The 22,102-nt window shown below is 38.5% G+C and overlaps 1 protein-coding gene across 11 annotated transcripts in view; it reads left to right on the top strand.

The window, feature by feature from the left end:
* SPAG17 (sperm associated antigen 17) overlaps window positions 1-22,102 on the top strand; it is a 237,836-nt gene that overhangs the window by 141,182 nt on the left and 74,552 nt on the right. For all 11 annotated transcript variants that reach the window (XR_003522719.2, XM_027609149.2, XM_027609136.2 and 8 more), the window contains 4 exons: window positions 3,305-3,480; window positions 5,589-5,706; window positions 8,561-8,739; window positions 10,666-10,825. Coding sequence is in view for 10 of the 11 variants with exons in the window: in XM_027609149.2 (XP_027464950.2) it covers window positions 3,305-3,480; window positions 5,589-5,706; window positions 8,561-8,739; window positions 10,666-10,825 (633 nt within the window). In the remaining variant the exon portion in view is untranslated. The remainder of the gene's footprint in view (window positions 1-3,304; window positions 3,481-5,588; window positions 5,707-8,560; window positions 8,740-10,665; window positions 10,826-22,102) is intronic.

Genomic DNA, 22,102 nt, shown 5'->3' with positions numbered 1-22,102 from the left:
TTCTAGTTCATAGAGTTGCAGCTATTCTTTTCTTAGATCTCCAGTTGAGTTCACAGGTGTTCACAATGATTTGATAGCTACCTAGCTGAATTCCTGGGACCAGATGAAATTAAGGTCTCCTACTCTTCCGCCATCTTGGACTCTCCTCCATTTTACTCTTTAATTCTATGAATTTGGCTACTTTCGATTCCTCATGTAAATGGAATCATACAGTATTTGTCTTTCTGTGATTGGATTATTTCACTGAGCATAATTTCCTTAAGGATCCATCGATGTTGTTGCGTATTATAGAACTTCTTTTTTTTTAAGCCTGAATAAGTGTCCTGTTGTATGTATATAGCAACTTTAATTTATCTATTCGTCTGTTGATGGACATCTGGGTTGTTTCTACATCTTGGCTATCCTATTTTTTTAATGCCTTTTAGTTCCTCGAATGCTTTCTTTTATCTCTGGTCATTTTCTCATGCTTTGCAACTTGCTCAGAACACTTCCTCCTGCTGGGTGCACCACCACTTACAACAATTAAACTTCCTCCCATCTTTCAAGGTCACAGCTTACAGGTTACTTGCTCTGAGGAAGACTTCACAGACCAAGTGGCAGTAGCATGTGAACTGGGTAAAGACCCAGTGAGTGGGAATTGCATAAGCAAAGAATCAAAGGAAGGGAATTCCAAATACCAAGAATAGTGCGTGCAAAAGCTCAATAACATAAAAGCATGACTTGTTTATGGAAAGGCAAATTGTGCAGTATAGCCAAAGTATAAGTTTTATGGAAGCATTTTGTGTTAGATGTCCTTATTCTGGGTTCCCATGGAGCACTGTATTTCCTCTATCATGGACTTAACACATGACATTGTACCTGAGGGTTTTTTCATTTGATCTACCCATTACAAGTTCCTTGTAGTCTCCTTGATCATTGGTTACCCAATTCATACTACATAGTAGTAGATACTCAATAAATATTTACTGAATGAGTAGATGGAGGGGGATGAGAGGGAGGCATTTCCAGCTGCCTATAACTGGATGCCATTCACTTATTTATATACTGTACTTCCTATGGGTCAGGAATCTTGCTGGCACTGAGCCACAATGATGACTAAAACCATGGTACATCTACTCAAAAAACTCATTGTCTAGGGGCACCTGGGTGGCTCAGTCATTTGAGCATCTGACCTTTGATTTCAGCTCAGGTCGTGATCTCCAGGTTTTGAAATCAAGCTCCACATTGGGCACACACTCAGTGGGGAGTCTGCTTGGGATTCTTTTTCTCCCTCTCCCTCTCCCTCTGCCTCTTCTCTCCTCCTCTCTTCTCTCTCTCAAATAAATAAATAAATATTTTAAAAAAACTCATTGTCTAATGGGAAAAGAATAAATAGAGAAATAACTGCTGAAGTGCTAGAAATTATATATAAACATAGTACTGGGGACAGCTAGAAAATACTTCAGAGAGAAAGTATAATATCTGAGGTGGGATTTTAGAGATGAATGGGAACTATCCAGACAAAGCAACAAGGAAAGGGAATTCTAGACAGTAAGAACCATTTGTGCATAAACATAAAATTGTGTAAAAGCATAGCATCTTTATAGAAAGGTGAAAAGTTGAGTGTAGCTGGAGTGGTGGAATGTCTGCACTGAATGCCCTACAAGATCAATGAGCATCAGAGGTGTTTAAGTAAAGGATTGGAAGTGACATGATTGGATTTTATATTAGGAATATAATTTTAGTGATAGTTTGGAAAGTACACTGAAGTGGTGGTATTGGAGGTCCCATACCAGTCTGGAAACTTGCTGCAGAAAATCAAATAAGAGATCAATGAGAATATGAGGTAAGTTAGGAATAGATAGGAGAGGCATCATTCAAGAGAAATGTCTGATGGCTTGGTGACTGGTTGGATGTATGAGATCAGTCAAAAAGAGAAGATGCAAATACTTCACTGTCTAACTTGGGAAATGAGATACTTGATTGGTCATTAAATGAGATTAAGTACATAGGAGGCTTTCCTTTCCTAGGAGAAGAGAGACTTACTGAGTTTGAAATGTCTCCAGTACCACAACCAGAGGGAGATATCTAAAGGCAGTTAGACATATTAATCTGATGCTGAGAAGAAAGGTCATGCCTTATGATATAAATTTTGGAGTCATCAGCATGTAGATGACAGTTAGAGCCCCAGTAGTGAGTGAGATACTCAGATCTACTATATATAATAAAGGTGTTCAGTCCTGGCTGTGTATCACAATCACGTGTGATTTTTCACATATATAAATGCCTGTGCTTCATCCCTAGGGAGTGTGATTCAATGGGTCATGACAGGGGCCTGACCTTTTTATAAAGAATTCAATGAGTAATTATTATGAGCAGCCAGAGTTGAGAACATCTGTTGTGTAAGCGTAAAAGGCACGTACTGCATGGAGCACTGGGTGTTATAAGAAAACAATGAAGCGTGGATCACTACATCAAAAACTAACGATGTATTGTATGGTGACTAACATAATCAAATAAAATTTTAAAAAAAAGCATAAATGGAAAACCCCTGGAATCTAATGACACTTAAGGACTCACAAAAGAGGAAGAACCAGTAAAGGAGACAGAAAAAAATTGTTCAGAGAAGGAAGAGGAAATCCAGGTGGAGTATTATCCTGGAACCCAGAGGAGAATAGAATTCTTTTAAGATGCCAGTGATGCTCAGAAGATTGTGACATAATTCCTTCAGAGATCAGCTTGCCTTTGAGAATTCTGACAATCCTTTTAGACCCAGAATAAAATCAATCTTTTACAACTTCTAAAACTTCTTTTTATCATCTCAACTAGAAAAACCTCTTTTCTGAATTTCCTTGTTTATATCCCTCATTATTTTCCTATTTATGTCCTTGTATTAAAGCTATTTGAGTATAACTCTTATTAGACTATTTTGGCTTCATATGGTCTTTTTATATATATTTTGTCATTATTGCCCACTGTTCCAAACATGTTGCATATAAGAACCTCTCAATAAATATTTCTCAAATAGATGGTTATCTTTAGGAGTTCACAATCTAGATGGGAAGGCAAGAACATGTGAAATAATGACTCAATCTATCAAAATATTAAGTACCTCAGATTTTTTAACTACAATTCTGATTTTTAAATCAACCACATTACCCCTGAAATCTATCCAACTAACAAATCATGTTCAGCAAGGGTAAAAATTGTTGCCAGCTGGTATAAATGCATGGCAACGTGTTTGCAATGCAAACATTTATCTATTAACAAACATATAAGATATGAATGTCCAATTTACTTGTTTTCTCCTTTTTTCTTGTTATAGAGGACAAGGATCCTAATTTGGAAACAATGTTGAGTATCCCATCAGCACTTACTACAACAGTAGTTCCTCTTATAGTGACTGTTCCTCAAGGCAAAATGAAAGGAAAAACAAAAGGCAAAGAAAAACCCAAAGACTCTCTTAAAGAAGAGGAACATCCAAAAGAGGAAGAGAAAAAGGTGCAAGGACTTGCCATGGATTCCTAAACCCTACTTCTCCCTCAATTTTAACGTTTTTAAAATCACGAGTTACGCCAACAGTGTTATTTCAGCACATGTATGTTATTGTGCAGATGCGTTAACATTCCTCGAAGTTTCCATTTTGAATGAACAAGAAGAGATTTGCACACAGGAGTTGGATCCCTACACCAGGAGACATACTGTCATATACAAATGGACTCAGGTCTTTCCTTCTAAACTCAGAATGAACAGTTCATCCTTTTTTCCAATCTGGTTCTTGGGTATTCTTTGCTTTTGGTTGGTTAAGTTCCTACCATTCTCTAAATACTTTATTTAGTTTCATTAGATAAACAACAACTGAAAGAGGAACACCTCTAATTAACTAGTGGCAACACTTCCATTTGGTAGACTTGGGCTTGGATATTGATGTGCTGAAGGATTGAAGGCCAGCCCACTTCTGGCCAAAGAGCAGTTCACCCTCTGCTTCCAATGCCACCAAATGCAGACACACACACGTACAGAAGCTTTGACTCCAGGCGTGTTCCTAATACAAGAATACAGATCACAAGAATACAGACAAGAAGGAAACCACTGATGAAATCTTGAAAATTTGCTAGGACAGTTGTACAGTTTGTACAATGTACAAATTCTCAACTTATTAGAAGGAAAAAAACATGTTAAAAAATGATCAGAGATACTGATTTCAGACCTTGGCCCTTTAAACATTATGGTGTTTGTATGTCACTTGGCCTCCGCATCATGTTAAGTTAGCTGCACTAGATGACTTTCCTCAAGCCAGGACACTTGACCCTTATTAAGTAAAAATTTCACAGTGTTGAGCAGAATAACCCCAGATAATTCATTAATTTGACTGAAAGCAATTTGGTAGCGAACCCATCAGTTCTCCCACAATTTTTAAAAAGTGACAATAATAGAAGGGTGGGAGATAATTACTGTTTTTTGTGTAATGATAAATTCATCATGGCAAGTTCATGTCTTCGAATATTATTGTTCATTTTACAGAACTTCATAATTTTTTTCCTCTTAATTTTGCTTTGTGTTTTTATTCTTTTAAGATTTTATTTATTTATTTATTTGAGATAGAGTGAGAGAGAGAGCGAGCACAAGCAGGGGAGGCAGCAGGCAGAGTGAGAAGCAGGCTTTCCACTGAGCAGGGAGCCCGACTCGGGGCTCGATCCCAGGACCCTGAGATCATGACCTGAGCTGAAAGCAGATGCTTAACCAACTGAGCCACTCAGGCGTCCCTTGCTTTGTGTTTTTAATTGATTTTTGGCTAACTATTCAGATTTATTATTTGTTAGTAACAAAGTCAGAACAACCTAAATGATCAACAGTAAAAGACTAGTTAAAATAAACCATAGGTGCAGCAACAGGGGACCAGCTGGAATGATTTTAGAGGCTAACAGAAGAGAGCCAACTGGAAAAACTGAAATGATTATTATTAGGGGTTGGTTGGAAGTAATTAAATAACTTTCATTCTGGAGTACAAGTAACCAAACAGGGATTCAGCATAGTTAGCATAAAATTAACTAGGATTTTTAAAGTAGACACACCCAAACTTCATTAGTTTATAAATTCTTTTTACATCTTTTTAAATTGTTTTTACTCACTACAAAAGTAATGCATGCTTATTAGAGAAAAATAATGACACATTTCCTAAGAGTATAACATCTCTAACACCCAAACTTTAAAAGATATACCAAGTAGGTAGTGGGCATGTTGGTCAGCCCTTACACCCACACTTGCATACAGAGGCATCTTTCAAGGCCTACTTTGAGCCCCAACTCCTCCATGATCCTTTCCTAATTATTCTCATTGATTTTGATATCTTCATTTTGGGAGAAGAGATGTGCTAACCATTTGGTACTATAATTTAATTGTTTCAAAAGGCTGTGTGCCATTCTATGAGCAGAATATAAATTCCCCGAAGGTAGAGACTCATGCATCTTTATAGGTTCCATTGCAGGGACCACTAGTCCTGGGCAAGTCATATCTTAAGCACTCAGCAAGTGCTTGCTTAGTCACAATACATCAGTAGCTCATTTAGAAAATGACAAACAATTATTCATGTGTTAAATTATTCACAGGAAGAAGTAAAGACAGAACTTGTTTTACAAGAGACTCTTTATGTTCCTACCTTCCAAAACTTAAATGTGTCTTGCCCCAATGGACTCCTGGTGACCTTCATTGGGCAAGAGTCTACAGGTAAGTGTTAGCCAGCATGGATCAGAGAGGGAGTGGGGCAAAAATCATATAGAAAACAGTTAAATCACCATTGAAAGTGTATGTATTCTTCTACCAGTTAAACATACTTGTGATAATGAGCAATAGGCTAATAATAATGACTGGCATTTTTTGAGCCCTCAGCATTAAGTACTTAATACACATGAAAATATACAACTATTATAAGCTAAGTTCTAATAATTCCATTTTACAAAATAAATTGAGTCTTCAGGAAGGAGGTTCATTAACTTTCCCAGGTCCCTCAGTTCGTAAGTGGCAGAGATTAAAGGTCATTCTTGGTCAGTGATGGCAAAGCCAGTATTCAGTATTCGTAACAACTGTTATGGGGTGGGACACTATCTTCCTGGTTCTACAAAGGGCCAAGGTACATTAATTTGCTGGTCTGATCAAATCAAAGGACAGTGAGCATAAAGTAAGTGGAGGCAAATGCAGGTTAAGTGGTTGAAGGAAATCAGTTTGTTCCAGATAGTAGGATATAATTTTATAAAGTCTGTTATTTCTGTACATGGCCTCTAACTTATTAAGATGACTAAATAAATATAAGTAGGACCTCTTTAATTAACATGATGTGGCATCCACATTAGTGAATGAATTTGAATATCATTTAAATGGAGGCCCCCTATTGCAGTAGAATTAGCAGACTCAACAAAGCAAAGCACTGGCCTGGGACTTGAGTTTTATATACGGCCCTTTCAGTTACCTTACTATCTCTGGACCGTGTTTCTTCATCTGATAAATGTTTTGTTGTATCAGTAGATCCTGACCTTTATTCACAACCAAATATCCTCTTTATTATAATTCCTTTACATATCCCATATTTGAAAAGGGTATCTATCAAAGAAAAAGAGTGTACCTATTGAAAACTAATTCAATGTCATGTTTACTTGCCACCCACATGAAAAGAAACTAAATGTGGCAGTTGAGCTGGCTGGTCTCAATTTTGTTTTTCATTAGGCTTTATCAATATTAAAAATAGACCATGAACCTTTGTTTCTATTTCCAAGGATTCCTAGTTGTCCAGGTTTTCCACGATGGAATTGACTGTGTAATGGCCAGTAAGGGTCTTCCAAAGTCAAAGTCAAAGATGTTATGAGTGTACTAACAGAGATATTTCTAGATAAGAACGATATTTGTTTGTTGGTTTGTTTGCTTGATCCTATTATCAAACCCCAGCTTAATACCTATTTCACCTGTTTTTTTTTATTAGTTTCAATACCTACTCTGATATTATGTCAGTGTAGACAATGTGGATAATAATAACTCTGCTTGGAACACATACTCTTTTAAAAATCTTCCATATATTATGAATATCCCCGTTCAAGTCAACATAAATACCAAAGTAGAAAAGTTTTCATCAGGGTCAGCTTTGGACAGAGGAAGGGAAGGTCACACGGTATAAGAAGAATGAGTTTTTCTGGGTGCCTAGGTGGCTCAGTCAGTTAAGCAGCTGGCTTCAGCTCAGGTAGTGATCCCACGGTCCTGGGATCAAGCCCCACATCAGACTCCCTACTCAGTGGGGAGTCTGCTTCTCCCTCTGTCTGCTCCTCCCCTGGCTTGTGCTCTCCCTCTCTCTCTCTCTCTTTCTCTCTCTGCCAAATGAATAAATAAAAAATTAAAAAAAAAAAAAGAATGAGCTTTCTTGGGTGACCTTGGGCAGGTCATAACCCCTCTCCACCTGAATTTCTTCGTTTATAAAATTGTGTCTTATACTAAACAGGGTTGTTACAACTATTAAATGCAAAAATACTTTCTAATCTGGAGCATACTACTCTAGTGTTAGATTTGGAGGAGGTTGTTTGCTTTTTGGTCAGGGTAACAGCTGTTGTTTTTACAACATGAGAAAATAGGTAAGCATAGAGACCAGTTCAAATCCGAGTCCTACCATTTACTGACTGTGTGATCTTGGAGAAGCTATAACCCTTTCAAGCCTCCATTTCTTCATCTGAAACTCTGGAAAGTGAGAGTGTCTCTCTTAAAGGGTTGTTGAGGTGGGCTGAATAAAACACATATACAGAGCATTTAACATATATAAACATCTCAGTAAATGCTTATTATGTTATTGTTACTAATACTTCTGTGACTTAGAGGGTATCATGAAGGGCCCTCATTCCAAAATATTTTTCGATCAGCCTGATACAGTCATTGAAATCATTACATGTTGATAAGCCCCTTTATAAGTTGAGAAGAGGAAAGTATTCAGTTAGCGAAAACAGAATAGTTTTTGTATGCCAGAAATTCTCAATAATAATATTTTCTTTTGAAGGAACTTATTAGGTGCTTTTCTCCTTGATTGCCAGCTAAGAATAGAACCTTGAGAAAAGTCTGGATTTGGTTAGAGATGAGGGGATTATGTTTACTTTGAAAGATGATGAATGATTTAGGAAGGGCAAGCCTGAGTAAATTCCCCTGGGGCTCCAGGCAACCAGGAGACCCAAGGAGAGCATTGTGCATGCAGGGGCAAGAGCTTACTCAAAGGCAAGAGAAAAGTACCAACAGGGAGAAAAGGGAACATCTAAGACAGCAAAAATCTGCTTCCTTCCTAATTTTGCCAAGGATGTCCTGGAATTCATTAGAAGAATGGGTTATACATGGAGAAAGTTACCTCTTAAGTACTTGTAGCTGACCTTATTTACTACACTTGACTATAACAAATGTGGCAAAACACCAGTGCTCTGGGCCATCTGTCATGGTATGAAAACTGCCCTATTATTCAGATGTAGCCAGAAGAATGAAAAAAATTAAGCAAAAAGACAAAACGCCAGCTACACAGCATTGCCCAGTTCACAGGAAGGCTGTCTTTCTTTTCTTTTTTAAGATCAGAATGTTACAGATGAGAAACCCACTTGGGACATCATGGTCCGGCAGAGCTACCCCCAGAAGGTGAAGCACTATGAATTCTACAAAACGGTGATGCCACCAGTGGATCAGGAGGCATCAAGAGTTATCACCAGGCAAGGCACTGTTGTCAAATACATGTTGGATGGATCCACACAGGTAACAGAATGTTAGATAAATACTACTCCTTCCTGCTGCAAAGTAAAATACAAACAAGCCGTGGGTAAAAAACAGTGTTATGGTAGGCAAGAGGAATAACTCATTTGAAAATGGAGGGACACTTAAAATGACAAATGGAGAATAGTATAGTCTTCTGTGCAATACAGGATACAAACAAACTTATTCTGTATATGATCCAAGACTGCAGACTAAACACAGTGTTTATCTCCTCCCCATCTCAAGGCATCTTAGAATAATTTAAAAAACACTTTTAAATAATAAATTCATAACAGTACTGGAAAACAACAAAATGTGTCATCAATGGGTCAGAAGATTAGGAGAATTTCTAAAAAATGCAAGTCAGATGAAATCAGACTGATGGAGAAACAAGAGCAAAGTTTAAAGCATGTACAAGAGAAAACCCGCAGCAAAATTAAAAATCAGAAGTTCTAACACAGACACTTCACAGATGGAGCCCTGCACCCAGACAATTAAGTTAGCATCCCCAGGTAACTCAAGTAACCAGGAGGTTGGGAACCAGAAGTCATAATATACAGAAGCCATATGCCCTGTTCTATCCCTCCCCAGTGATCACAGGGAAATTGCTTCTGTGATCAGAGGAAACACCACTAAGAAGTGAAAAGGGATCCTTGAGGAGAACAATGACCACGCACCCAAGAATCATCAGCCTTAGAGAAAAACCAACTGCATGAAAGTAAATTACAGAATAATAAAAAAATTAAAGAAATAGCATCTAAAAATAAGAATAAATTGTTAAACAAAAAACTTGAGAGTAAAAGTAACATAGGGAGAGACTTGAGAGTTAACAGTCTACAAAATAACAATAAAAAAACAGTTGCTGTGGAAAAAAATAAAGAGTTCTTAGATTATTAAAAATGACAATTGTGTGTCAAAGCACCGTGTTGCAGTGATATGTATGTATGTGTATATATGTATATATATAATATACCTGAAACTAATATAATATTGTATGTCAATATACTTCAGTTAAAAACTTTAAAGGAGAAAAAAAAGAAAAACAATTGTGAAAAATTAAGGTGAGAAAGTGGATTATGAGGGAGAGAAAAGTTAAGAGATGTGCAAAAGGGATCTGAAAAATATAATCTCCAGGAGAAGAAAATAGTGGGAGAGAAGGGGGAAAATAATGAAAGAAATAATCAAGGGAATTCTCCCAGAGTTAAAAAACAAAAAAACAACTTCGGATTAAACAGGACAACCAAGTGCCAAGCAGGATTGATACTAATTATCTTTAAAAGATCATCTAGATATGTCATAGTGCAATTTTGGAACTGCACAGATAGACAATCCCAGAGCTTCCTAAAGGAAACCAGTTACCTACTATAGAATGAGAACTGGATGGACGTTAGATTTCTCATTAGCAGCACTCATGGGGGTTCTTGTCATGTTCATTGGTAGGTTATAGATACTGGTCTGGATAGATGTACTGATAATACCTGTAGACAAGACACATTCTAGAGATAGATGTTGATAGAGACTAAACATTTAAATATGTAATAAAATGTTAAATGTACTCATTATATAAATTGAAATAGAGTGGGTAATTTTCTAGTTGCATAGAATGGAGCAAATAAAAATTAAACAAATAAATGTAAAAAGATAAAAATTCAAGTCAATCCAATAAAAGACAAGAAATAAAAAGAAAAGAAACAAAATAGAAGGTAAACAGAAAACATTAAATAATATTATCAAGCTCGTTATTAAACTATAGTCTCTGAGCTCCAAAGCTACCATCCTATAATATGCTTTGTGCTGAGTCTGGAGGTCTGCAAACAGCATTTTTCCTTCGGATTAATTTCAACCTCTACCAGTTTGATACACAGTGTTAAATGTTAACCAGCCTCTTTCTTGCTTCTGAGAATGTAAGAATTTCTGCTTTTCCTTCAGGTTCTCTTTGCAGATGGTGCTGTGAGCAGTAGTCCTGATTCAGGTCCTGTTTTTCCTCCTGTTGAAATGCCACCAAGCCCTCCTAGCGGAGACTTGATGGACACAGTTTCTCAGCAAAAGTCAGAAACAGCACCATCTGAGACTGTCATTCCAAAGAAAGGTAATAATTGAAGCTTCTCAATTTATAATGGATGTAATAAATCTTATACTTCTCATCTTTTCTATGAATATGCTCATGTAAGTTCACATATATACATACGTATACATCTTAATTGAATCACAGCATTACACACTGTTTCATGAACTGCTTTTTTCTCTTAGTCATAAATAATGAACATACACTCTTACACAGCATTAGCTCTAATGTCTGGGCCACTGTTTTAGGGCTAGTTGAGCAGACCAGCGATGTCAAGGTTCTAACTAGGCATCTCTTTGGTTCTCTTGACCTTTTCCTCCGAGCTGCGAGCTGGGAGAAGGCCACACCAGCTCCAGGTGTGAGGTTCTCATATGATAACTCTCAAAGCAAAAAGCGAAGAGAGTGAATACAAGAACTTTCAAGTGTCTCTTTTTGTCAGGGAGGAAAACATTTCCAGATTCCACCCCTTCCCCCACCAGCAGACCTCCCCTTATATCCTATTGACTAGACCTGGCCAAGGACCTAGGCTGGGAAAACAAGCATCTGACATTTTTGAATTTTTTTTTAGGAGATGAGCACTACTATTAGGGAAAAAAGAAGCTGGATAACTATTGAGTAAGCAATCAACCGTGCCTGCCATAATCTAATTTATGAATTTGTTCTCCTCAGAGATATTCTCGATTTACATCCCTACCTCCAATGCAGTATGCAAGTATCTGCTTCCTCATAGCCTTGCCAATGCTGGATTTCCTTATTCTTTTAATCTTATTCCATTTGATTTGATGGATAATTAATAATCTTTTTATTATGTTACTTTGCATTTCTTTGTTACTGGTGAGGCTAAACATTTATCAATTTTTTTCTTTTTGTGAATTTTCTATTCACATATTTTCTTCATTTACTATTAGGTTGTTCATTATTTTCATATTTATTTTTAAGAGATTTTATATGTAGGAGATATGTGTTTGTGTACCAGGCACAGTTCTGAATACTTTAAAATATTAAATCAGCTAATCCTCATAACAACTCTGTGTGATATATATTTTAATAATTCCACTTTACAGATGAGGAAATTGAGACACAGAGAGGTGAAGTAACTTCCTCGAGGTCTCTCAGCTACTAAGTGGTAGAGCTGGGATTGGAGTCTGGGCACCTGCATTGCAAATTTTTCTCAGTTTCTCATAGGACTTAGGTGATCTGGGACCAAGATTTAATCTTCTTTGTCAATTTCACACATCTCCCTATAGGAACCAGTAACCCTGCTTAGAGGCAAACTGAATTCCCTTTTTGGTTACACTCAAAATTTAATGAAATAGACTTTTCCTTAGCAGTAGCTGAGGGTTCTTGGTTGAAGGGAATGAAAGCGTCCTCATTGCTTTCAAGTTTCCCAGCTCAAAGCCTCCCCTCCTTTTTTGATGGGAGAGGACTTGATATAAGAGTAGCCACTTCTCTTAGAGCCCGGCTGGGTTCCAAAGGGCTTCTGCCTCCAGCATGGTGCGCTCCGGATTTCTTTAAAGCCCAGCCATCCAAGATGATACACTTAAAAGCAAAAACAAAACAAAACAAAAAAACCCTAATAGACTATCTTTTTAAGAGCAATATTAAGTTTACTGAAAAAAATGAGCAGAACGTACAGCATTCCCCTACACTTCCTCCCTACCTGGCTCACAGTTTTCCTTATTTTAAACACATTTGTTACCATTGATGAGCCAATATCAAGACACTATTATTAATTGAAGTCCATAGTTTGCTTTAGGGTTCATTCTTCGCGTTGTATAGTTCTAAGAGCTTTGACAAATGCATAATGTAGTGAATCTACCACTACAATAACATGCAGAATAATTTCATCCCCGGGGGAGTCGGAGGAAACCTGTGCTCTATTTATTCCTCTCTCCCCTCACCTTCTCCCCAAAACCCATACCCATGAGTCGACACTCTCTTTTTCCCTCTACCCAGAACCTTGGAACCACCAATCTACTTTCTGTTACTATGGGTTGACATACTCTGGACATTTCATATAAGGAGAAGCATACAGTATATATATAATTACAGTATAAGGCCTTTTGTGACTAGCTTCTTTTAGTTAGCATAATATTTTCAAGGGTCACCTCTGTTGTAACTTGTGTCAGCACTTCATTTTTATGGTCGAGTAATATTCTGTTGTATGGATACACCACATTTTGTTTATCCACTCATCAATTGATGGACATACGGGTTGTTCCCACTTTTGGGAAATTGCAAATAAAGTTCATATGAACATTTCTGTACAAGTTTTTGTATGAACGTATGTTTCCATTTCTCTTGAGTAGATACCCAGGAGTGGAATTGTTAGAATAGTGACTCTGTTTCTCATTTTGAGCACCCGACAAACTGTTTTCCAAAGCAGCTGCATTATTTTCTATTCTCACCAGCATGGATGAGGGGGTTCCTATTTCTTCACAATCTTGCCGACACTGTTATTTTCTGTCTGGAGCCATTCTAGTGGGCATAATAGTGGTATCCTATTTTGATTTTGATTTGCATCTTCTTAATGGTTAGTGATGTTGAATACCTTTTCATGTGCTTAGTGAACATTTGTCTATCTTCTCTGGAGAAATGTCTATTCAAATCCTTGCCCCAATTTTGTAATGGATTATTTGTCTTATTTTTGAGTTGTAAGTATACCTTGTGTGTTTTGGATACAAGTTCCTGATCAGATACAAATTAGATACATGATTTGTGAATATGTTCTCCCAGTCTTTGGGCTATCTTTCCATATTCTTATTGATGTCTTTTCATGGTGTCCATTTTGCTGAAGTCCAATTTATCTGGTTTTTTTCCCTCTGGTTGCTTGTACTTTTGGTATTGTATCTAAGAAATCATTGCATAATCCCAAGTCACAAAGACTTATTCCTATATTTTCTTCTAAGAGTTTAAAATTTTTAGCTCTTGCATTAGGGGATTGTACATCCATTTTTATATAATTTTTATATGATATGAGATAGGCGTCCAAATTCATTCTTTCGAGTTTATTAAAAAAACAATTATTTCTCCCATTGAATTGGTTGGCACCTCAGTCAAAAATCAATTAACCATAAATGTTAAGGTTTATTTTTGGATTCTTATTTCTGCTCCACTGATCTGTACGTTTATCCTTTTGCCAACATCTCATTGTCCTGACTGCTATCGCTTTATAAGTTTGAGTCACCCACATTTCTTTTACTTTTTTAATGTAGTTTTAACTATTCTGGTTCTCTAGCATTTCTGTATGAATTTTAGGATCAGATTGTTAATTTCTGCAAAAGAGGCAGCTGGGATTTTTATAGAGATTCCAATGAACATGTAGATAAATTTTGAGAGCATTGACATATTAATACTGCCTCTAATTCATGAACTAGGGACATCTTTTTATTTATTTAGGCCTTCTTTAATTTCATTCAGCACTTTTTTATAGTTTTAAGTATACAATTATTAACAATTGTTTTGTTAAGTTTTTCCTAAGTTTTATTCTTCTTGATCCTATTATAAATGGAATTATTTTATTTTGGGGTTGTTCATTGATGGTGTACACCAATACAATTGAATTTTTGTATTTTGGCCTTGTATCTTGAAATCTTGCTGAACTTTCTTATTCCAATCTTTTTTGCTTTGCAGCAACTTTGGAAATAAGATCCCAACCCCTGCTGTTTGTTGTTTTTGCTGTTATTGCTGTTTGTTTAGTGACTTTCCTAAACTTATTCTTGCAAGTCTCTTTCCTTTGTCCTGTGTGGCTACTAAAGTCTCTGCTGTGTTAGCTTAGTGATCAGCTAGTGATTAGGTGGGGATTTGCTTACATGCCTCAAGCCAAGAAGTCTGCCAGCCTTTGCCAAGGGGATTTGTGAGCTTCTTGGGGCATTCCTTCATCACTCTCACAGTTTAGACCCTAGCCTTAGCCTCAAGGTCAGCCAGAGGTGAGAGATTCAGTGTTTCTCAGGTCTTTCCTGGACATGAGTACATTCCTACACATGCATCTGGCCACAGGAAAATGTCAGAGTTTTTCAAAGTCCCTACAGTCATCTCATTCTCCAGCTTTTCCTTTTAAGTTTTGAGGTCAGCCTCTTGTTTGCCCCAACTATTATTGCTGCCTGAGACAGCCAGATGATGAATAATGGCCACCGATTGTTTCAACAAGGGACCCAACATAAGGCTGTTTACAGTGAGTGAATTTTTTAAATTTTTTATTGTTATGTTAATCACCATGCATTACGTCATTAGTTTTTGATGTAGTGTTCCATGATTCATTGTTTGTGCATAACACCCAGTGCTCCACGCAGAATGTGCCCTCTTTAATACCCATCACCAGGCTAACCCATCCCCCCACCCCCCAACCCCTCTAGAACCCTCAGTTTGTTTTTCAGAGTCCATCGTCTCTCATGGTTTGTCTCCCCCTCCGACTTACTCCCCTTCATTCTTCCCCTCCTGCTATCTTTTCTTTTTTCTTAACATATGTTGCATGATTTGTTTCAGAAGTACACATCTATGATTCAACAGTCTTGCACAATTCACAGCGCTCACCATAGCACATACCCTACCCAATGTCTATCACCCAGCCACCCCATCCCTCCCACCCCCACCACTCCAGCAACACTCAGTTTGTTTCCTGAGATTAAGAATTCCTCATATCAGTGAGGTCATATGATACATGTCTTTCTCTGATTGACTTATTTCACTCAGCGTAACACCCTCCAGTTCCATCCACGTGGATGCAAATGGCAAGATCTCATTCCTTTTGATGGCTGCATAATATTCCATTGTGTATATATACCACCTCTTCTTTATCCATTCATCTGTTGATGGACATCTTGGCTCTTTCCACGGTTTGGCTATTGTGGACATTGCTGCTATAAAGATCGGGGTGCACGTACACCTTCGGATCCCTACATTTGTATCTTTCTGGTAAATACCCAGTAGTACAATTGCTGGATCGTATGGTAACTCTGTTTTCAACTGTTTGAGGAACCTCCATACTGTTTTCCAGAGTGGTTGCACCAGCTTGCATTCCCACCAACAATGTAGGAGGGTTCCCCTTTCTCCGCATCCCCGCCAACATCTGTCGTTTCCTGACTTGTTCATTTTAGCCATTCTGACTGGTGTGAGGTGGTATCTCATTGAGGTTTTGATTTGGATTTCCCTGATGCCGAGCGATGTGGAGCACTTTTTCATGTGTCTGTTGGCCATTTGGATATCTTCTTTGGAAAAATGTCTGTTCATGTCTTCTGCCCATTTCTTGATTGGATTATTTGATCTTTGGGTGTTGAGTTTGATAAGTTCTTTATAGATTTTGGATACTAGCCCTTTATCTGATATGTCATTAGCAAATATTTTCTCCCATTCTGTGGGTTGTCTTTTGGTTTTTGGATTGTTTCTTTTGCTGTGCAAAAGCTTTTTATCTTGATGAAATCCCAGTAGTTCATTTTTGCCCTTGCTTCCCTTGCCTTTGGCAATGTTTCTAGGAAGAGGTTGCTGCCTGTGTTCTCCTTTAGGATTTTGATGGACTCCTGTCTCACGTTTAGGTCTTTCAACCATTTGGAGTCTATTTTTGTGTGTGGTATAAGGAAATGATCCAGGTTCATTCTTCTGCATGTGGCTGTCCAATTTTCCCAACACCATTTGTTGAAGAGACTGACTTTTTTCCATTGGACATTCTTTCCTGCTTTGTCAAAGATTAGTTGGCCATAGAGTTGAGGGTCCATTTCTGGGCTCTCGATTCTGTTCCATTGATCTATGTGTCTGTTTTTGTGCCAGTACCATACTGTCTTGATGATGACAGCTTTGTAATAGAGCTGGAAGTCCGGGATTGTGATGCCGCCAGCTTTGCTTTTCTTTTTCAATATTCCTCTGGCTATTCGGGTTCTCCTCTGGTTCCATACAAATTTTAGGATTATTTGTTCCATTTCTTTGAAAAAAATGGATGGTATTTTGATGGGGATTGCATTGAATGTGTAGATTGCTCCAGGTAGCATTGACATCTTCACAATGTTTGTTCTTCCAATCCATGAGCATGGAACGTTTTTCCATTTCTTTGTGTCTTCTTCAATTTCTTTCATGAGTATTTTATAGTTTTCTGAGTACATATCCTTTGCCTCTTTGGTGAAATTTATTCCTAGGTATCTTATGGTTTTGGGTGCAACTGTAAATGGGATCGACTCCTTGATTTGTCTCTCTTCTGTCTTGTTGTTGGTGTATAGGAATGCCACTGATTTCTGTGCATCGATTTTATATCCTGCTACTTGACTGAATTCCTGTATGAGTTCTAGCAGTTTTGGGGTGAAGTCTTTTGGGTTTTCCACATAAAGTATCATATCATCTGCAAAGAGTGAGAGTTTGACTTCCTCTTTGCCGATTTGGATGCCTTTGATTTCTTTTTGTTGTCTGATTGCTGTGGCTAGGACTTCTAATACTATGTTGAATAGCAGTGGTGAGAGTGGACATCCCTGCCGCGTTCCTGACCTAAGCGGAAAAGCTCTCAGGTTTTCCCCATTGAGAATGATAGTCACTGTAGGTTTTTCATAGATGGCTTTTATGATATTGAGGTATGTACCCTCTATCCCTATACTCTGAAGAGTTTTGATCAAGAAAGGATGCTGTACTTTGTCAAATGCTTTTTCTGCATCTATTGAGAGGATCATAGGATTCTTGTTCTTTCTTTTGTTAATGTATTGTATCATGTTGATTGATTTGCAGATGTTGAACCAGCCTTGCAGCCCAGGGATAAATCCCACTTGGTCATGGTGAATAATCCTTTTAATGTACTGTTGGATCCTATTAGCTAGTATTTTGGTGAGAATTTTTGCATCCATGTTCATCAAGGATATTGGTCTGTAATTCTCCTTTTTGATGGGGTCTTTGTCTGGTTTTGGGATCAAGGTAATGGTGGCCTCATAAAATGAGTTTGGAAGTTTTCCTTCCATTTCTATTTTTTGGAACAGTTTCAGGAGAATAGGTATTAATTCTTCTTGAAATGTCTGTTAGAATTCCCCTGGGAAGCCATCTGGCCCTGGGCTTTTGTTTCCTGGGAGATTTTTGATGACTGCTTCAATTTCCTTAGTGGTTATAGGTCTGTTCAGGTTTTCTATTTCTTTCTGGTTCAGTTTTGGTAGTTGATACATCTCTAGGAATGCACCCATTTCTTCCAGGTTATCTAATTTGCTGGCATAGAGTTGCTCATAATATGTTCTTATAATTGTTTGTATTTCTTTGGTGTTGGTTGTGATCTCTCCTCTTTCATTCATGATTTTGTTGATTTGGGTCATTTCGCTTTTCTTTTTGATCAGTCTGGCCAGGGGTTTATCAATCTTGTTAATTCTTTCAAAGAACCAGCTCCTAGTTTCGTTGATCTGTTCTACTCTTCTCTTGGTTTCTAGTTCATTGATTTCTTCTCTGATCTTTATTATTTCTCTTCTCCTGCTGGGTTTAGGCTTTATTTGCTGTTCTTTCTCCAGCTCCTTTAGGTGTAGGGTTAGGTTGTGTATTTGAGACCTTTCTTGTTTCTTGAGAAAGGCTTGTATTGCTCTATACTTTCCTCTCAGGACTGCCTTTGCTATATCCCAAAGATTTTGAACAGTTGTGTTTTCATTTTCATTGGTTTCCATGAATTTTTTTAATTCCTCTTTAATTTCCTGGTTGACCCATTCCTTCTTTAGTAGGATGCTCTTTAGCCTCCATGTATTTGAGTTCTTTCCGACTTTCCTCTTGTGATTGAGTTCTAGTTTCAAAGCATTGTGGTCTGAAAATATGCAGGGAATGATCCCAATCTCTTGGTACCGGTTGAGACCTGATTTGTGACCTAGGATGTGATCAATTCTGGAGAATGTTCCATGGGCACTAGAGAAGAATGTGTATTCCGTTGCTTTGGGATGGAATGTTCTGAATATGTCTGTGAAGTCCGTTTGGTCCAGTGTGTCATTTAAAGTCTTTATTTCCTTGTTGATCTTTTGCTTAGATGATCTGTCCATTTCAGTGAGGGGGGTGTTAAAGTCCCCCACTATTATTGTATTGTTGTCAATGTGTTTCTTTGCTTTTGTTATTAATTGCCTTATATAATTGGCTGCTCCCATGTTAGGGGCATAGATATTTACAATTGTTAGATCTTCTTGTTGGATAGACCCTTTAAGTAGGATATAGTGTCCTTCCTCATCTCTTATTACAGTCCTTTGTTTTAAAATCTAATTTATCTGATACAAGGATTGCCACCCCAGCTTTCTTTTGGTGTCCATTAGCATGGTCAATGGTTTTCCACACCCTCACTTTCAATCTGGGGGTGTCTTTGGGTCTAAAATGAGTCTCTTGCAGACAGCATATTGATGGGTCTTGTTTTTTAATCCAATCTGACAGCCTGTGTCTTTTGATTGGGGCATTGAGCCCATTTACATTCAGGGTAATTATTGAGGTATGAATTCAGTGCCATTGTATTGCCTGTAAGTTGACTGTTACTGTATATTGTCTGTGTTCCTTTCTGATCTATGCTGCTTTTAGGCTCTCTCTTTGCTTAGAGGACCCCTTTCAATATTTCTTGGAGGGCTGGTTTCGTGTTTGCAAATTCCTTTAGTTTTTGTTTGTCCTGGAAGCTTTTTATCACTCCTTCAATTTTCAATGAGAGCCTAGCTGGATATAGTATTCTTGGCTGTATATTTTTCTCATTTAGTGCTCTGAAGATATCATGCCAGTCCTTTCTGGCCTGCCAGGTCTCTATGGATAGGTCTGTTGCCAATCTAATATTTCTACCATTGTAGGTTATATATCTCTTCTCCTGAGCTGCTTTCAGGATTTTCTCTTTGTCTCTGAGACTCGTAAGTTTTATTATTATAGATGTCGGGGTGTTGACCTATTTTTACTGATTTTGAGAGGGGTTCTCTGTGCCTCCTGGATTTTGATGCCTGTTTCCTTCCCCACATTAGGGAAGTTCTCTGCTATTATTTGCTCCAATATACCTTCTGCCCCTCTCTCTATATCTTCTTCTTCTGGGATCCCAATTATTCTAATGTTTCGTCTTATTGTAGCACTTATCTCTCGAATTCTGCCCTCGTTATCCTGTAGTTGTTTCTCTCTTTTTCTCAGCCTCTTTATTTTCCATCATTTGGTCTTCTATATCACTGATTCTCTCTCCTGCCTCATTTATCCTAGCAGTTAGTGCCCCCATTTTTGATTGCACCTCATTAATAGCCTTTTTGATTTCAACTTGGTTAGATTTTAGTTCTTTTATTTCTCCAGAAAGGGTTTCTCTAATAACTTCCAGCTTTTTTCAAGCCCAGCTAGTATCTTTAAAGTCATGATTCTGAACTCTAGGTCCGACATCGTACCAATGTCCGTATTGAGTAGGTCCCTGGCTGACGGTAGTACCTCTTGGTCTTTTTGCTGAGGTGATTTTTTTCATCTTGTCATTTTGTCCAGAGAAGAACAGATGAATGAGAGAACAAAATGCTAACAGGTTAACAACGTCCCCAGCAAATATACTCTATACAAATCAGAAAAGACCTGAAACCCAGGGAAAAGAAAGGGACAGAAAGAAAAAAGAAAGAGAAAAGTAAGAAAAAAAAAAAAAACAAAAAGAAAAAGAAAAACAAAAACAGAACAATACAAAAAAACAGAATATGATCAAATATGATCAGGCTAGTGCATAGATCAGTGCCACACATTAGATTTTGGGTGTATTTTGGTCTGTTAGAAAAAAGTGCCTCCTCAGATTTTAAAGGAAGAAAGACTTATATATGTACAAAATAAGGGTCGATACAATGAAGGGATGGAAGATGACTGTAAAAATGAAAATTATAAAAGATTTTATAAAAGGAATTGATAAGAAGTTGTTTGAAAAAAGAAAGAAGAAGATTTAAAAAAATAAATAAATAAATAAAGGGAGAGAATGTGATCAGGCAGGAGACTAGAACAAAGCCATACACTTGTGATTTAGGGTATATTTTGATCTGTTAGAAGAATCTGTATCTCAAAATTTTAAAGAGAGAACAACTTATATATATATGCCAAAAATAGGGGTAACTACTATGAAGGGATAAAATATGACTCTAAAAATGAAAAATAAAAAATGTTTTTTTTTTAAAGGGATTGATAAGATGTTGGTTGAAAAAGGGAAAAAGAAAAATTAAAAAAAACAGTTAAAAAATTAACTTTGAAAAACTAATGAATCATGGTAAAAAAAAACCATGAATTCTATGTGCAGTATTCCCCTAGCACTGGAGTTCTCCTGTTCTCTCTCCTTGATCGGTAAACTTGGTCTTGGCTTGCTGGCTGTTCGTGCTGATATTCTGAGGGAGGGGCCTGCTGCCATGGTTCCCAAATGTCTTTGCCGGAGGCTGAATTGCCCCGCCCTTGGCGGTCCGGGCTAAGCAAGCTGCTCGGGTTTGCTCTCAGGAGCTTTTGTTCCCTGCAAGCTCACGGTACAGCTTTGGAGGACCAGGGCGAAAATGGTGGCCTCCCAATCTCCACCCAGAGGAGCCGAGAACTCGGGCCCCCGCTCCTCCGTGCACCCCCAGATAAAAGCAGTCAGTCACTCCCGTCTCCCCAGTCTCCGGCCGCACTCCGTGCTCACCTGGCCTGTGACCGAGCGTTTCTATCTCTGGCACCCGACCCCGTGTGGAGTCTCCAAACCCAGCAGATCCCTGCGGTGCGCTCCCGCGCCCCTCCTCCCCGGGGGAGGGAGGGGAGTCTCCCCGGATCTGCCGCCTGTTGGGTCCCTGCTGGAGGAGCAGTGGCCTGACTGGGCTGCGGATCACAGTTTATGGCAACCCCGAGCTGAGAGCCCGCGCCTCGGCTCCGTCTCTGCAGCCGGCTTCCCCGCTCCGATACCTGGGAGCTCTGCTGCACTCAGGCACCCCCGGTCTTTCTGTGACCCCGAGGGTCCTGAGACCACACTGTCCCACGAGGGTTCCACCCCCCACTTAGCCACTGGAGCGACGTCCCTCCGCGGAGCCGACTTCTAAAATTTCCGATTTGTGCCCCGCGGCTCTATCACTTGCCAGAAGCGGCCGACGGAGGCCCCCTCCCCCGCCGTCTATCCTCCCGAATATCGCCTCGGATTCACTTCTCCGCACGCCCTACCTTCCAGTAAGTGGTCGCTTCTCTGTTCAGAGAGTTGTTGCTACCCTCCTCTTTGATCTCCTGTTGAGTTCGTAGGTGTTCAGAATGGTTTGGTCCCTATCCAGCTGAATTCCTGAGACCAGACGAAATCCAGGTCTCCTGCTCCTCCGCCATCTTGCTCCGTCCTCCTATAGTGAGTGAATTCTGACTCAGGTGAGAGTGGGGATTTTCAGGGAATTTTCAGAACAAACA

The sequence above is a fragment of the Zalophus californianus genome, chromosome 4, assembly GCF_009762305.2.
Source record: "Zalophus californianus isolate mZalCal1 chromosome 4, mZalCal1.pri.v2, whole genome shotgun sequence".
NCBI lineage: Eukaryota > Metazoa > Chordata > Mammalia > Carnivora > Otariidae > Zalophus > Zalophus californianus.
Note: the sequence above shows the minus strand (reverse complement) of the source record. Positions and strands in the feature narration are given on the sequence as shown.